This window comes from Mauremys mutica, chromosome 1 (genome assembly GCF_020497125.1).
Source record: "Mauremys mutica isolate MM-2020 ecotype Southern chromosome 1, ASM2049712v1, whole genome shotgun sequence".
NCBI lineage: Eukaryota > Metazoa > Chordata > Testudines > Geoemydidae > Mauremys > Mauremys mutica.
The window spans coordinates 127968372-127986568 of record NC_059072.1 but is presented as its reverse complement, the minus strand read 5'-3'; the positions used below and the strand labels follow the sequence as shown (position 1 = coordinate 127986568).

Sequence of the window (18197 nt, the reverse complement as noted above, 5' to 3'; positions counted from 1 at the left end):
CTCTTCTGCCTGAGCTAAAAAGCCCAGGCCTAGTAGTTGAATGGCGGTAGTAGGCTCAAACCTCTATGTGATCCAGTCACTAGAGGAGGACAGAGAGCCACACAGTGGAAGCGTGAGTTACAATTGTATTGTTTAATCACAACACTTGTATTCTACCTTGAAAATGACTACAGTGGACCCATTTCTTATGCCAGTTTAATTTAGTCTATGACAAAACAAAGGAATCAGCCAAACAAGAATAGTAAACAAACTGAATATCTTTCTTCATCATTTTCTGCTTCTTTCTCTCTCTATCTACTCAGCCTACATAAATTGCATTCTTACCTTCGCATAACCTGCCATCCATGGAAAGTTTGAAGCCCATAGTACAGCTGCAGTAATAGGATCCAGGAGTATTCTCACATTTGTGAGCACAGAGACGACCTGGGTAGTGTCTACATTCATTAATATCTACAATGATAAATATGAATAGAAACCAATGTACAGACTTGCTTTAGAGCAGCAGTCTAACAAATCACCATTTGATCACAGGAGTTTGATTTTCATTCTCCGTATCTAAGTTTTACACTGGTGAGTGAATGAATTCTCAGAATGTCAGTCTGGAAACAGAGCTGTTTTTATTTATCATATCCTGGTGCATATCTAAATGTGATATGCAAAAGAAGGCAGTTCTGTGATCTTTTAGAAGAATGTTTTCACTTTAGGTGCACATCATAAATATCATAAAACCAATTATGCATGCCTTCTCATGATCTTACCTTTTAACATTATTACATTTTAACAATGCAAATGCACTTTTCTTCAAAATGTCAATAGCTCTTTAATACAGTTTTGTACTTATACAAATCATGGAATAATCTAATGCATTTTCAGATGAAAGAGTTTGTGAACAACTAATAAAATTATCCTTTTAATAAAATAAAATAAAATGAAATAATAAAATAAAACAAATAAAATGCCACAGTACAATGTTTAAGAAGAGCTTGTATAGTTTGAGTCAGTAGGTGGAACTTACCGACACAAGTTCGACTGATAGCCTCAAAATAATAGCCAAGTCTGCAGTCACAACGGTAACTGCCAGGGGAATTTACACAAACATGTCCATCTCCACATAGCTGGTTAGGTGATGAACACTCATCCACATCTAGAAGGAGAGGGAAATGAATGAAAGGAGGGTCTTGAGGTTAAAGATTAGGAGTGGAGGTAGAGTAATAAGTACGCTGCTGCCAGCCCTGTCCCACACCCTTTAGTAACTCTCTGCCTGCCTCAGTTTACCCATATGTAAAACATGAATAAAATACTTACCTCAGTATTTGTAAAGTGTTTGCGATGGAAGGCACTATTCCATACAGGCATGATCCAGCTCCCATTGAAGTCAATACCAAGGCTCTCCTTGCCGTCAATGAGAGCTGGAGCAGGACCTACAAGTGCAAATTATTATTACAGAACAAATATCCCTTGGATCCCATGTTATATGTGGTGTAGGGAACAGGGGCCAGATTTGAGTTTGGGCCAGCATAACTGTATTTGATCAAATGCTAAGCTAAAGCATCTTTGATTTAGGTGACAAGGCACTGAAGTATGTCATGCACTTACCCTGGGCTTGTCCGCCACCTCCTTGCCCCCGAGTCCCTTTTCTCTTATGCTTACTACCTGTCACAAGGAATGAGTGGAGATGCACAAGTGTGACTGATGATGATGATGATGCACCATTAATTATATTTAGCAAAGTGAGAATGGGTCCTATTCTGTTAGACAGGTCTATTGCCAACTTCTTCCCACATGTCCTGCTTACAAAGAGGACATCTACTTGTGGTCATGAATGGATTTTGCAAGAAAATGTCTGCCTCAAACTGGAATTTTCTACTATGACCTCAGTTCAAGATTCCAAATTATTGGTCCATAATGAGCTATAGCCAACACGCTGGAATCTCTAATTGGACAACGATGGTCCCTGAGGCAGAGTAAGGGGATACTGAACCAAACAAAAGTATAACCATGCAGAAGGAAAAGGGGGCCTCTCTTACACTTGAAGTTGTAGCAAGCTCCCTTCTTTGGACCAGCCTCCAGAAAAGGAGAAGTAGAAGACTCCAAGCCTGAAGTCTACCACTCAGGGCTTGTCTTCAGTACCGGGGTAAGTCAACCTAAGTTACACTAATCCAGCTACAGGAATAACGTAGCTGGAGTCGACATAGCTTAGGTCAATTTACCCCAGTGTCTTTACTGTGCTGCATCAATGAGAGACACTACCCGGTCAAGTTACATTACTCTTCTTGGGTAACTGGAGTACCATAATCGACCGGAGAGTGCTCTGCCATCAATTTAGCAGGTTTTCACTAGACTCACTAAAGCGACACCCACTGCATCAATTGCAGCAGCGTCCCCGGTAGTGAAGACAAGCCCTAAGAGAAAAAAAAGAGACTGACCACCTCCTTGCAGATGAAAAAAAGCTCAAGTTATCTGCGACACCAGAACTATTTCTCAATTAAGAATAGTCATGTGAATTAGACACTAAAAAAAAAGTGAGAGGAGTGCTTTTTTATAGAATTCAGAGACATTTGAATTCTCCAACATTCCATTACAGAGAGAGAGAGAGAGAGAGTCACTAACCTTTTCCCTAGGTAGACCCTAAAAAACACTACAAGCATGTTATCTAATTAAACATGTTATTTCAAAACTCCTAAGTGCCTGATTTAAGAATCACTTCTGCATTTGTGTAAGAGGGTCAGAAAGATGCAGAAATTGCAGTCATGTGGGAAGGGAAATAAGCTAAGTAAACAGAGTCTAACCTAGGGTGTATATGCAGAGAAACTTAAGGTGGAACACCAAAGTAGGAAGCTAGTAAGAAATCATTATAAGAGTTATACTTCTTTAAAACAAAGGCAAAAGTCAGCTTCTGCTTTTAGCAGATTCTTAGTGCAATTGATTATATTAAAAGAAAGGTGTTCTTCCTTAACTTGCCTGTGAAGCACTGAAGTAATTCTTGTATTAACCTTATAAACCAATGTAATTACTGTGATTCAGGGACTTCTTGGTGCCAACAGGCAGAAGGCACAGGGATCCCCGAGTCAGATATAGGCATAATAGTTCACCAAAGGGTGGCATGAGAGGTATCTACCAAGAGCCAGTAGCCCATGGTCATCATAATTGTTGCACAATGTATGTACAGATAATATTTAAGGAGTTATGTAACTATACTAAAAATTAAGTTTTTACGGTCTTGGTGTTTAAGTGGGTCACCAGAAGGTGACATACTTTGCAAATGCTCCTTTTAGGTAGGAGGCAGCAGACTCTTTATCTACCCATCTAGTCATTTGTGTATTGTATGAGGCCTATTTGCATACTGAGTCATAGGCAAAAGTAGTGACTGAAGTCTACAAGAGAGGAAATTCACAAGATGAAGCAAACAGTAGAGGGCATCCTATTTATGAATAAGAAGAAAAGATGGGGCTGATATATCCTGCGAGGCAAAGAAACACATTGGATCCTTCACCTAGGAGGCACGCTGACAGCACGGCTGTCTCATGAAAAGAGATTCACAGTCAATCTCACTGTGATGAACTCCAAAGATTTTGGATAAGCAACATTCTACAAGACATGAGAGTGTCTCGTTAATTAAGTCTAACTCCTAGAATGGGTGTTATGATCTTATTTTATATACAACCATTTGTTTCTAACATTTCTACTCACTATCACTTGAATCTTTGAGCTTTGTTAAAAAAACTTAGGCTTGATTTCACCGTGAACATATCTAAGTGCTGTGCATCAAGCAAGGTGGTGAGCTGAGGTGTAGCTGGTAAGCTGGCATGCGCTGTTCCTCTGGAGCACTGAATACTGCAAGTGTCCTGTGGATCAGGGGCTGGACAGGCCAGGGAGATGCTCAGAGGGCTCAAGGATTGGAGTGCATCTATCACTAGCCTGCAGGACCTGCAGCACTTAGAGAGAAGGACTTATGTTGCCCATGGCCAGTGGAGTTGGGGAGTTGACCCTCAGCCGGCACAGACAAGAGCAGGTGCCAGCGAGGTGTCTGACAAGCCTGCGAAGTCAGGTAGTTTAAACCATTTATCAAATTTCAGTTGTAACTTTAATTTGATCATTGCACTGTGTTTTATTTGATTAGCTTTAGGGAAATCAGAAGTAAATTAATTAGTGACATATCTGCTAAGCTTCATATGAGTTTGCCTTTTATTTTAATAAATCCATAAAAACTAGATTGGGTCCTCTCTCAAAAATTCAATGTAGGAAAACAAACTATTTAGCAGTAAATACATTGAGTAGTTACTGGACTTCAATTCCTGAATTTCAATTATTTGATTACCGCTATGGTGGGTCTCAAAAGAAAAAAGCGAAGCTGACACTATTTAAGAACTGTGCAAAGTAATTTTTATATAGTACTGTAGATATACATTGGGGCAGATCCTCAACTGGTATAAAATGGTCACAGCTTCACTAAAGTCAATGGAGCTGTGACAATTTATAATCAGCTTAAGATTTTAAGACCTTTTATGATGATTTATGTTGGACATAAGTGGCTCACAGGCCTTTTGCTGGTCTTCTGCACCGGAGTTGTCAGAGTCTACCCTCACTTGAAACTGGGCGGTTTCAAAGTGAGGACCCGCATGTATTCCCCCACCCTAAAATCCTAGGGTAGGTCTTCCCTTCGGCTGCCACCACCCGGTCAATTCCGTGGGCCGGGACACCGCTGTTTCCCCCCTTGGGAACACAGATCAATTCACAGAGGAGGAACCTCCCCCCCCCCTCTTCCCTCTCTCCAGCCTGCTCCGGAGACAGGTATGCCTGGATTCAAACGCCTTGAATCTCTACACACAGGGAAGCAGCCCACTTCCCCCTCCCCTTCCCCTGAATTTCCCCACGGGAAGGAATTAACCAAGTCCAAAGAAAAGAAAAGAATTTATTAAGAGAACAAAAAGAAAATACAGAATCTCTATGAGCCCAAGCTGGACACTCATAGGGTATAACCTTATCAATCTCTGGAGAGAATCCCCTCTCCCCCTTTTCTCAGTAAAAGCAATATCAGCAAACAGGAATAAAGCATTTCCTTTAGCAAACACACAATTGCAAATATAGAAATCAAATCATAAGACTAATTTGCCTTTCTAATTAATACTCACTATTAATTAGTAGAAACTAATTAGTAGTCAGGAGAACTTGGAGACATGACTGTCCTCTGTTAGATTCAAGAACAGTTCTCACAAAGACAAAGGCTTCCCTCCACAGAGATTTGAAATTATCTCATCTCTGATTGGTCCTTTGGTCAGGTGGTCACCAGGTACTACATGTTAACCCTTTACAGGTAAAAGAGACCTTAACCCTTAACTATCTGTTTATGACACGCCCCCCAAATCGCCAACAGTGGGAACTACTGGTGGTGATTTCCTCCTAGAACTGTAAAATAAACAGATAAACAAAACACATGCACTATTACATATACTACTAAGTATGTAAACAACAAGATATTTGACACTGAAGAACACTTTGTATGCATTTGAGCGGACATACTTGGCATCGTCCTTGCCCATCCCCTCCCAGTGGAAGGAATGTTTTTAACCTGTTTTTGCTTTGTTGACCCCAGAATGCCCCCTGGGATGTCAGGGCCCAAGCTTAAGAGCTTGTCCCACTACTTAGTTGGAACTACCAACTGTCTTTGAGGATGCTGGCCTTCCTGGTGTCCACCAGAAAGAATGTCCTTATATAAAAGTCCTTGTTTTACAACAAACTGGAATTGGGTAGAAGAGCTGAGAGGCGGTGGGTTGCTTCGTGCCGCCGCCCAAAGCTTTTTTAAGGCTGTCATCGGCTTCCTGCTCAGTCTGGAACTGTTCCCTTGAGGCGGGAGACACCAGTTCCTCTGGGAGCGATGTAGGTGATGAGGTTGTTTTCATTGACTGTGGACCGCTCTCCGCTGGTGCACAAGGTGATATTTCAGGCTCTGGCTGAGCCTCTTGGGTAGAGTTGTCTGCTGCTTCTGCCAGTTTAGGCCCGTTGGCGCCCCCTGGCGGTGGAGTTGCAAGCGCTGGCGTCAGTGCTGGCGCTGGTTCTGCCGCTGGTTGCTTTTCCAGTTCCGGTCCTGGGACTGGATGTACTATGGCTGCTGTAGTTGTTGGCATGGGATCCGGTTCCACCACCTCTGTCTGGGTCTCTGGTAACACAGACAGGGTCCTGGTGGATGGCTCAGGAACAGGGATGGGAGTGCCTGCTTGTTTGGCCTGGCCACGGGTGACCACTCCCCCCCTCTTGGCCAGCTGCACATGGTTGGCCAAGTCTTCCCCCAGTAGCATGGGGATGGAATAATTGTAATAGACAGCAAAAGTCCTTTTTCCTGACCAGTCCTTGTACTGGTCTTCAGGGATGCTGTACCCATGGCAGGTCCTTTTAACCTTTTTGAAGAAGGCCTTAGTGTCCTCACCTGCCATGTAGGTGGGAAATTTCTTGGGATGGGGAACAGTGCCTTCTGGTGCTGGCCACACCCCTCTGCAGTCAGTGAATTTTATGTGTGGCTTGCTGGTGTTGCTTTTTGGTGCTGGCCACACCCCTCTGCAGTCAGTGAATTTTATGTGTGGCTTGCTGGTGTTGCTTTTTGGTGCTGGCCACACCCCTTTGCAGTCAGGGAATTGGTTTCCCCAATTCCTAACCCTCTCTATTCCCGAGAGACTGAATAGAAAAGAAACAAAACCTTTTCATTTGCAAATGTGTAGTTGCTGTTTGCTGATATACTGAGAAGACCAAAAAAACTGGTTTGTCCTGTTTCTAGCACTTGCTAAGTACCTCACAGTGGGGGTCCTTTCTAACAAGCCTCCTAGAAAAACTTGCACCTCTTTCCTAGCTGTTTTTAAGCAGACAGAAAGAAAAAAAGGAGAAAAAAGAAAAGAAGAAGGAAAAAAATCCTTTTCTAACACAGCCTGTTAGAAACCTTATGCCTCAGCTAAACCCAGCTGAAAATCTGTTTCCAAAAAAACAATCTTCCTAATAAGCCCAGCTGACCGGCTGGTGCTACTTAGTACCTGCAGAAAAGTGTAGTAAATCCTCTCAGAGATTTGTATTCCCTGGCTCCAGAGGATTTGAAAAGACACAGGGAAAAAAAAATCTGGCTGGAGGGTTTCTGTCTCCCCCCCCCAAACCTGTTTTCCCTGTTGGATGGGAATGTACTTTGTCGAGCACTTCCCCCCACCTTAGGAATCCTGAGTGATACCTGATATCACAAAGGAAGGACACACCTCTAGGGAAGAGTTTTTCCTCAGCATAGCCAGCAGAGAAAAAAAACTCCTCCTAACCCTGAAAACTGCTTGAAACTGCCTCTAACAATACCACTTAGAAACAGAAGACTAGTAAACTCCCTCTTCTCTCAGGCCGCCCTCCTGCTCCAGAAGAAGAGAACAGCTTCCCTCAGCGTAGCCCAGCTGAAAAAAAACTCCTTCTAACAATGGGTTCGAAACTCCGCTGCCACCATGTCAGAGTCTACCCTCACTTGAAACTGGGCGGTTTCAAAGTGAGGACCCGCATGTATTCCCCCACACTAAAATCCTAGGGTAGGTCTTCCCTTCGGCTGCCACCACCCGGTCAATTCCGTGGGCCGGGACACCCCTGTTTCCCCCCTTGGGAACACAGATCAATTCACAGAGGAGGAACCTCCCCCCCCCCTCTTCCCTCTCTCCAGCCTGTTCCGGAGACAGGTATGCCTGGATTCAAACGCCTTGAATCTCTACACACAGGGAAGCAGCCCACTTCCCCCTCCCCTTCCCCTGAATTTCCCCACGGGAAGGAATTAACCAAGTCCAAAGAAAAGAAAAGAATTTATTAAGAGAACAAAAAGAAAATACAGAATCTCTATGAGCCCAAGCTGGACACTCATAGGGTATAACCTTATCAATCTCTGGAGAGAATCCCCTCTCCCCCTTTTCTCAGTAAAAGCAATATCAGCAAACAGGAATAAAGCATTTCCTTTAGCAAACACACAATTGCAAATATAGAAATCAAATCATAAGACTAATTTGCCTTTCTAATTAATACTCACTATTAATTAGTAGAAACTACTCCAGGAGAACTTGGAGACATGACTGTCCTCTGTTAGATTCAAGAACAGTTCTCACAAAGACAAAGGCTTCCCTCCACAGAGATTTGAAATTATCTCATCTCTGATTGGTCCTTTGGTCAGGTGGTCACCAGGTACTACATGTTAACCCTTTACAGGTAAAAGAGACCTTAACCCTTAACTATCTGTTTATGACAGGAGTGAATATCACCCTTGCTACACTATTTCAGTATATTAATACAAGTAGCAGACAATGCCATTCTGCATGGTCATTATCACACAAACCTCACAGAATATGGAGGTTCAGGAGTGATGTGAAGGAGGAGAGAGAGGGGTTGTTTGCAATACATCACTTGTAGGAGGGAGCAAGAAAAGAGAGCCAAGAGCAGGCTTTGGAAGTAGTTATGAGAATGGCTTTGGTTGAGTGCAGGGAACAGACAGGTTAAATGAAAAAGTAGATGTACGTACATCGTGTGTTCATTTAACAGTTTTACTCCATTTCTGCTACTCACCTACACATCTTGTTCCTTCTTCATTGAGATGATAACCTCGTCCACAGTTTGGTACATTTCTTTGGCAGGTATACGAGCCATCTGTGTTAATGCACATCTGTCCAACTTGGCATGGCATGTTAATGCTTAGGCACTCATTGATATCTACGATGACATACAAATTCAATTAAAATGTCTGTAAACTAAGGATGATTTTCTTTAAGGTAGAATACTGTCCTTACACCCTTAATAGCTTGGGAACTAGCCCTTGAGAGCAGACACATATTTGCACAATTTAGTACATCAAAGGGGGAAATTTGCAAAGGCATAAAGGGCAGGTAATGCCCAAACAGCATTGAAAGTCAATGGGAGTTGGGTGCATAACTCCTATTTGTGCCTTTGGAAATCTCCCCAAAATGCAGAAAATAAAAGCATGAGCAAAGATGTAACCGACCACTTATGCACAGAGACTGAAGAGTAGAAGTGCTTATTTGCAAACTAGTCATGTCTCTGTCACCCATGGAATGCCTTACTATTCTCCACAAATGGGGATTTGCTCACTTTGTGACTGTATGACATATGCTCCTCCCTGTCATAAAAATGTTATAAACTTAAAAGACCCTTAAAATGTAATGACAAGAGACCAAAGCACCTCAGACTGACATATCAGCTAAGCAGAGTAAGGACTTGCCAAGTATTTAAAGAGGAAATCTCCAAGGGAAGCCCAGCACATAGTGATGGTTCATTCAATGGCTGAAGTTATAATTTCAGTAGTAGTCTAGTAATCATTGCTCCAGCATGCTGGTACAGGGGGAAGTGTGCTGTGAGAACAGGGAAAAAGTATGAAGACCTGACAACACGTGGGCATAGCACTTTCTGTAAGCGTACAGCATCCTAGCCAAATTCCAATTCAGTTTAGGTAACTGCCTGCCTAAAATCCCCCCTGTAGTTTCAGGTGAACACCTTCTTCACTCTGTATCCTACATTCTTATGCAGTGGTATGGTTTTATGGTTTACTCTCAAAGAGCTGAAGCCTTCCATCCCAGAGTAAGTGTGGAATAGAGCAGAGTATCCACCTGGCTTAGGGCTGGATGACTCTGGATGGCCAGGGCAGGAGTGGGATTGGTGAATCTGAACCAGAGTACGCTTTACTGCCCCTCCCTGTAGCATATGGTGCTGAGCCATGCCCCTGCCTACCAGACCTCATTCCCTTGGGCACACAGAGCACCAGCAGACACTTCAGCCAGCTCTGAAGAGTGCAAGGAGAGTGTCCTACTTTGAAGCTGTGGGTTGGAAAGGTAGGAAAGTTCATGTTCTCTTTCCTGCTCAGCACAAAACAGGGCAGCATTTGATGCATAGTTTGTGCAACCGGCATGTGAAGTGTCTGGGGAATTCTTCCGGATGGACCGTGGAAGGCACTGTAAGGGTCAGATTCACTGCTGGTGTAAACTGGCGTAGTACCACTGAAGCCAACAGATGCACACCAATTTACACCAGCTGATGATCTGTCCCCTATGTCAAAGATTAGTCTTTAAGGGATAAGTTATCCAACAATACAGAACTGGCTTCATTTTATCAAGTGTAATTTTACACACAGATAATTTTGTTTTCAGTCTTGTATTTTTCAAATGTATTTTTCAGCAAAGGAAGGGAGGTTGAAAGGAAAATGGGAGTTTGATCGCATGCTACCTAATTGGCAAATCCTGTTGCTCAGCAGATTTCACGAGTCCAAAACTGGCTATACTGCTGAGGGAATTTAAAGTTAAGTTGGGACTTGAAGTGCTACTATCATGAGAAGAGCTGATAGATTTGTAGGACACACCAGACAAATCTATTTAAAGCCTGTCGGTAGCCAATTATTCTGACATATAGAGAATTCTAGTTTGTCAGGTTAGATCCTACAAATCCTAGAACGCAAAGTATTAATACCCTTAAAACCAACAGTTTCTATTCTGTCTTTCAAATTAAACCCCACTCCCATTATAATTGGCCCTAATTATCATTCCGACAGGTCATTACATTCTTTACCTGAGGTGGTAAAAATTCTTTCCTCTGAACTATTAATATATGAGAGCTGACTTGGGAAAGCAAGATCTGTTCTATGTAGCTGAACGAACCAGCAAAAGCAAATTCCATTGTAGAGGATACTCGTACGCTAAAGTAATACCAAGCATTGGACTTTCAGTTCTAAACAATGTTCTCGATGTCCACTGAAGGAAGGACAAGAAGTAATGGTTTAATCTGCAGCAAGGGAGATTTAGGTTATATATTAGGAAAATCTGTCTAACTACAAGGGTAGTTAAGCTCTGGAATAGGCTTCCAAGGGAGGTTGTGGAATCCCCACCATTGGAGGTTTTTTATAACAGGTTGGACAAACACCTTTCCAGAATGGTCTAGTTTTACTTGGTCCCACCTCACTGCAGAGGGCTGGACTTGATGACTTCTCAGGATCCCTTCCAGCCCTACATTTCTATGGTTATTTAAAATAATTTGAATAAAGAGAGAGAAAGTATGTCAAAACGAATTAATAATTTTACAAATCCTGTGTTAGAAGCACATGATAAACAAAAATTTGAATATTTTACCCTACATGACTGGGTGTCTAAGTCTCATTGAAAGTAAACAGGTCTTAGATTTCTACTGCCTAAGACCTGGTCTACACTGGGTAGGGGATCGATCTAAGTTATGCAACTTCAGCTACGTGTATAGACATACTTAGATCTACTCACCACGGTGTCTTCACTGCAGTGAATCGACTGCTGCCGCTCCCCCGTCGACTCTGCCTGCGCCTCTCAGGGCGGTGGAGTACAGAAGTCAACAGGAGAGCACTCGGGGGTCAATTTATCACGTCTAAACCCCCGCTGGATTGATCGCTGCCCACCGATACAAAAGGTAGTATAGACATACCCTAAGTTTCTTTTGAAAAATCAGACTTAGAATTCTAAATCACTTATGATCAAATCCTACTTTTACTGGGAGCAGGAAGATGATGCAATATATAAAGATGACCATCAGCATTAGGATTGACATGGGAGGCTCAGACCTGACCCCGTGCAGCAGTATATTGGCCTACACACAACTCTAAGAATTCGTTTAAGTGACAATATGTCTTACCAATACAGTTGCCTAGCGCATCTTGTATAAACCCATTCATGCACTGTAGCTTGGGTCGGCAACGGAAAGATCCCGGAGTATTCTGACAGATAAAATCGGGGAGGCAGTTATGAGTACCACTCTCACATTCGTCAATATCTGGTACATCACAAAAAAAAATAGTTAGCAAGAGTTTTGCACAAGTTTTTTTTATTACACTTAAGACAGAGTTAGGAAACATAGGCCAAATTCATCCTGGGTGTAACTTCATTCATCATTTCAGTGTAGTTGCACTGGAGATTAATTTGGCCCGTAGTCTTTACCGGAATCTCACAGAATTAGGTAGCAGGCTCGTTCTCTTTATTATCTTATTAAACAATCAAATGACTTGCAATAGTTTCACAGGGTCTGAAGCAGTATTTTCTAAGGTCCTGATTCAACAAGGCACTCTAAGCATGTGCTAAATCCCACTGAAGTCAATGAGAGTTAAGAAAGTGCTTAAATGCTTTGCTGAATAAAAGCCTAAATCCTGAAGTCCTTAATTTTATTAAATCCTTTCTCAGGTAAGCTCAACAGGCTTCATTCTCATTTTACACTAAGGCCTCTCTACATCAGTATGGCTTAACATGAAATGAAGTGTAATTTATGCTCACTTTAAGGCCCCTTTCCACTGTCAGAGTGGTGCAGAAGAGTCTGAGTGTAAATGCGAATTTAGATAATTGATTCTAAAAAGATCTTTGCCTATGTAAAAAGCGAGTAAAGATTTCAGGTTTGAGCCTTATATTTGTTATGGGATAAAAATTCTTTGGAGCGATAAAAAATGGCCTAAAACTGCTCTCTCATTTAAGTCACTGGGAGTTTTACCTTTCACTTCAAAGGGAGCCAAGTTAGGTCAACTGAGCACTTTGGGGGAAAAAAACACTAATTTTTAAAAAAAATTAAATTGTGTCACCCCCATCTATCAGGGTTGGAAGAGACCTCAGGAGTCATCTAGTCCAACCCCCTGCTCAAAGCTCTAGTCCAACCCCCTGCTCTACAATATAATCTTACCCCAAATTTAGGCCCAAGTAGCTGGCCTATATCCTTCAGGGAAGTGAAAATACTGTGCAAAAGACCATCAAGACCATTCTCAGCTGCAGAGAGATGGATCATTTTCCAGTGGAAGCCAAGACAAATTGGGTTTGTGGCTCATTTATATTTCCCTGAAGAAAGCACCTCAGACTGAAGTGTTAAATGCTCATTTTAGACTATACAACACATCTGGTATGGAATTACAATTTACACATGTATTTCCAGAAAACAACAAGACACAATCATTTATTTAGAATTTTGGGGCATCATAAATGTTGGTAAACATCAGTCTCCTATGTGCACAATTTGCAGCCTGGGACATACCTTTGCAATGGTTGTCTTCAGTGAGTTCATAACCAGTCCCACAGCTCGTTTCACGCTGACAGCGGAAGGATCCTACTGTATTGACACAAGTTTGTCCAATCCCACAGTTGTGCATCCCAGTGATACACTCATTAGTATCTAGAAGTAACCAAAGTGGACAGAGAATTAAACAGTTAATACAAAAGACATGAAATCCTTGGGAAGAGAAAGGGGCAAGGGTCAGCCTTGGGGCAACAGAAACTTTGAACACCCACATGCGGGGTGCACTGTGGATTCCATATCCCACAAAAAATATGTGTTCTCAATTTTTAGCTGCTCACTGTGTTTTCAACTATAAAGATTCACCATCTCAGGTCTAGGACATACTGTATTTTATATGAATATTCATTTACTATTGCAAATGGAAAAGCATGCTTTTACTGCTATCTTCACTCCCAACACCAAACTTGAGGTCTCTCCTGCCTCCTATCCATCTGCAAATCCTCCACCTGCCCCACTGAACTGGTCTCTTCCCAGCTCCTTGCCTCTATTGTCCCCATGTTCACACCCTGCCTAACTCAGTCTTTCATTGTCCAATATCTCCTTCCTCTCCCAATATAAGCATGTCCTAGTCACTATCCTGTAAAAAAAATCCACAAAAAAGAAAACACTTTTACCTTTAAGCAACAAACAGAGGCAATCATTTTGTTTCTTTTACCTTCACAGGTGACACCATCAGACAGAAGCTGGTACCCAACAAAGCAGGAGCAGACAACACTGGAGCCTGTGTCCCTACACTGCTGTGTACAGGGACCACCTCCTAAAAACAGATGTGATTTTTACGAATAAAGTATACAATTTAGTTCATGACACAAAACTGGAAAGATGTCAACTACTTAAACATGAGTGGTCAGCAAAATACAGGATGTTTGACTAGAATGCTCAAAGAATACACTAAGAAAAAAATGGAAAATATGGACAGAAATTGAAAGAAATATTCACACTTATCAGATTATTTTATTTTACAAAATTAGCAGAAAGAAACCAGCGTTAAAAAAAAAAGTCAACCTTAATCAACCAATATCACAAATATATCCTATTCAGAGTTCAGGAGCAAAGCTCAGATACCACTGTAGGTAATTGTTGGCAAAGCATGATTTTTTTTTAATATCAATTACTATCCCATAAGAAAAGCTAGAAGGGTCATAATAGGCAAATCAGACATTTGCCTAATGTAGATACCCTCAAACTGTGAAATGGCCTCCCAGAGAATTGCTGGAAGTTTCATTGCCTGACACATTTGAACTCATCTTTGGAAAAAAGTGATAGAAATGATCCTTAAGAGGCTTTCAAATTTGTTTATAGTGTAGCCCTTAATAGAAAGAGTGTCTAATGGACAACTCCCATTTACAATTGGACTGACCAATTCCTCTCCCTCTGGCAAACGAATAACTTCCATCTGGCTACTACAGCAATTGCTTACATGGAAAAGTAACATTAGGAAAGTATAACATTAACACCCTTTAATGTGATTTATCATCTTGAGTCAAGGAGGAGAGCCAGCTTTTGCTTTGGCAGGATAATGGACCTGATGACTTAACAGGTGCTTTCTGTTTCTAACACCTATGGAGTAGAGCAGCCAAATAGGCAGTATGATAAATCATCGCTTAACTGGCACAGTATCTGTGGCTACCTCTTATGGGATACAGATGCCCTGGACACTGAAATGGGTACATTTTCAAAACATTGTGTCCTACAGAAACACCTGCATAAACAAACCATTTGTAGCAGTGTGTCTATTATGACATGCTTAAAGTTTATACTGGAATATCAGTCTATTAACAAACTTCTTTTAATCCAAAATGTATTACTTTATTCAGAAATGTTTGCAGAAAATAATAAATCTCTGATGTTTTAAGCTTTTAGATACATGAAACACATGTGACAGGCAGTAAATCAAAATAAGTAGATCATTATCCGAATCAAATATTCCATCCAAGAGGCACCACACACTTGCCACACAAAAAAATCAATGCACAAGTCATTTATCTTTCTTTCATTTTCCTTCCCATTTTCATGTGGATTGTAAGGGTCAAACAGAAATTAGTTACGCCATTTCAGATCTAATAATCTCAACCACGAACAAGGATAGGAACAGAATACACATGTTCTTCAAGCTCAAAAAGAGGAATGCCTGATGCCACTGGGCTCATTATAACTTGTCTGGACACTTTCAAATAAAAGGTCAAGTATGTTTGGATCTTCTGGAATGAATTTCGGTTCTAGATACAACTAAATAGACTGAAATGCTGTTCAATATCCATGTCAAGTGACAAACCATTAAGATTAGAGGCTGGGATTTTCAAAGGGGCCTAAGGAAGTTTGAAAATCCCAATCAGTATTTCTAATATATGATCACATCTTCAGAGGCTGTAAGTCAGCATAGCTCCACTGAAGTCAATAGACCTATGCTGATTTATAGCAGCTGAGGAACTAGCCCATCCTTTAAAAAAAATCTCCTTTGAAATTTTTGCTAATGAGTTAGAAAAATAAATGTTATGAACAAATAAAGATAGCCCAGGCAAAGCGCAACAGTAGCAGATGTAAAATTCTCTACTTCTTAAGGGCAAGAATGTCTATTTCCCTACATGCCCACCCAGCAAACAAGGGAGTGTAAGCTGTCCCATTATTCTCCTGTGTGGGCTACACAGAGCACCGGATAAGCTCAAATAACCTGGGTCTGCTACACACCCTCTCAGGCAGGTATGTAGAGATGGGCACTGGGCACAGGTGGTACAGAGGAGAATGTTATCTGCATCTCTTAAAATGCGGGTACAGATTATTTCATCCCTGCTCTACCAGGAAAGGGAAACTGGTCTGCTCCTGCAGTACAATATTGTGTTACCTAATACGCAAATTAGAAGGAAGTCGCAGTTTTAGCTCAAAAGTGGTTGGTCTAAGGTTTTTGTCTACTTTTAAAAGAGAGCTATTTTTTCTCAGCCCAGCAGACAAATAGAAAGAGGTTAAAAGTTCTTTTTGCCATGACTAAATTGTAGCCTATATTTGAAATAAAATGTTTCACAACTTAATTGACATTTCTGAGACTACTACTGAGGGCAGCTATCTTGTTGGAGAAAGTGACAATAATGGAGGGCCAAATTCTGCCTTTAGCCATGTGTGACTAACTCTCAATGAGCTCACTGGGAGCTCTACAAAAATACATATAAGATCTGCAAAATATGCACTTCCATAAAACTCAGAGGGCATGTACAAAATTTAATACATAAGACATTAAACTCCACAACTTTTAGAGATGACCCAACATCCACACAGCCAACAAACTCTGCCTCACCTCTCCCTCCCAGTTCCTTGGCAAATATGAAAAGAAATTTAGTGAGATTATGAGCCTCAAAAGAGGACTTCCAGAATAAGGGCCAATCAAGTACTTGCCTAAAGGTTATTGGCAGTAGCAATTTACCCTTCTATAGGGAGGTGTCAACAGTCTTCACCAAAACAGACCCACTATCTTCCCAGCTGTGTTCATTAGAGACCATAAGCCAACTCACATGTTGACTGAAGCTCCCCAAGGCTTTCCAAATTTGCTCATGCATGTAGTACTGAAGGACAGAATATGGCCCAGTGTAAAATCTTGATCTTATAAGAGGCTGAAGCTTTTCCTGCAAAGCCCTGAGCACCCTCAACTGCCCCTGAAGTTAAAAGGAGTTGATGTGCCTGTGACAGTTGGTACCTCAACACAGCATCCTGGAACCCCCATATTCACCGCTTGTGGTGTTTATGTTGCTTGTGATTATTAGAACTGGGAGCACTGGCTGTTGGGAGTCTGAAAGGACAGGAAACAGGAAGGAGAGGGGAGGAATTGAGGAGGCAGAGTGAGAGTTACAGAGGGTGCAGCAGCAGCTTGGTAAAGAGGTACCTTGCCTGGTTGATACAACACCACTGTCATATTATTCTGATATGTTTTGTACAATGCATGCCTTGTGGTGATATCACTGAAAAAGTCTTGATCTGCTGAACCTTAACATCCTCTTGGATTGTGTGTACCACCATTGTATATGAAGTGTTACTGAAATACATTGTGAGGTTGGGAAATGCCCACAGCCAGCCTCTCAGTTGCAACAAAGGAGGACCCAGACAGCATTAATGACCCATCAAGTAGAATCAACGATCCCTTCTCAGAGAAGGGCATGTACACCATGGGGGCAGACTAACCCATGTCACAGCAAGGATCTTTCTAGCAGCTGGAAGAAAGTATAAAAGAATGGCAGTGACATCATCACTTGACCTCTCTTCCCTGCCATCTCAACACCTGGAAGAACATCTGGAAGACAGAGACTTTGAACTGGAGAAGATTGGTCCCAGGCTGGAAAGGGAATCCAGCCTTTGTACTGAGAAATGGTAAGCTGCTTGTACCATCTATTAAGGTGAGAGACTGTTTGATTCAAATCTTGCTTAATCTGTTTAAGTTAGAATTTAGACTGAGAATTTATTTTTATTTCTTAGGTAACACTGATTTCCATGCCTGCTACTTATAATCACTTAAAATCTTTCTGGTGTTAATAAATCTGTTTTATATTTTATCTAAAACAGTGTGTCTTTGGTTGAAGTGCTCAGGGAATCTCAGCTCAAATTACAAAGGCTAGCATATGTCCATTCCACATTGAGGGAGGGATGAACTAAGTACTGAGCTTATACTTGTCAGGCTTCTGACGAGTGCAAGATGGCACAGAACTAGCATACAAGACTGGGGAGCTGTGGGGGGAGAGGGGGACTGGCTGAAGCCTCTCAATTGATGGTTCATGAATGGCTGGGAGATCGTTCATGTAACTGAACTGGGCGTGTCCCTGCTTGTGGATGGCTGTGTAAGTGCAGTGCCTGTCAGAAGCTTGTAGCTTGACATTAGCATCACAGTGTGAGAGACAGCCCAGGCTGGTGGCTTTGGATGGTTCAGCAGTCCTACAGTCCAGGTTGTGCCCAAGGGACCCCGTCACAATGCCTTAAAAAAAGTCTTACATTTATTGGTCCCTAAGAGACTACAAATGAGTTCTCATCTTACTCGGACATCAGCTTAATAAATCCAAAAGAATCTCATATTTTGCAAGATTTTCTTTCCAATAATCAAAATAGCAGGAAGGGAGGGTAGAAACAGCCTACCATTTCAAAAAGGATCCCCA

The 18197-nt window shown here is 41.7% G+C and overlaps 1 protein-coding gene across 2 annotated transcripts in view; it reads right to left on the bottom strand.

Annotated features, from left to right (window-relative positions):
* The window catches only part of FBLN1 (fibulin 1), a 104271-nt gene that overhangs the window by 51296 nt on the left and 34778 nt on the right, over positions 1-18197 (bottom strand). For both annotated transcript variants that reach the window (XM_044995494.1, XM_044995485.1), the window contains exons 6-11: positions 13724-13825; positions 13027-13164; positions 11653-11790; positions 8560-8703; positions 1016-1144; positions 325-450 (exon numbers count right to left, since the gene is read on the bottom strand). In XM_044995494.1, the coding sequence (XP_044851429.1) occupies positions 325-450; positions 1016-1144; positions 8560-8703; positions 11653-11790; positions 13027-13164; positions 13724-13825 (777 nt within the window). The remainder of the gene's footprint in view (positions 1-324; positions 451-1015; positions 1145-8559; positions 8704-11652; positions 11791-13026; positions 13165-13723; positions 13826-18197) is intronic.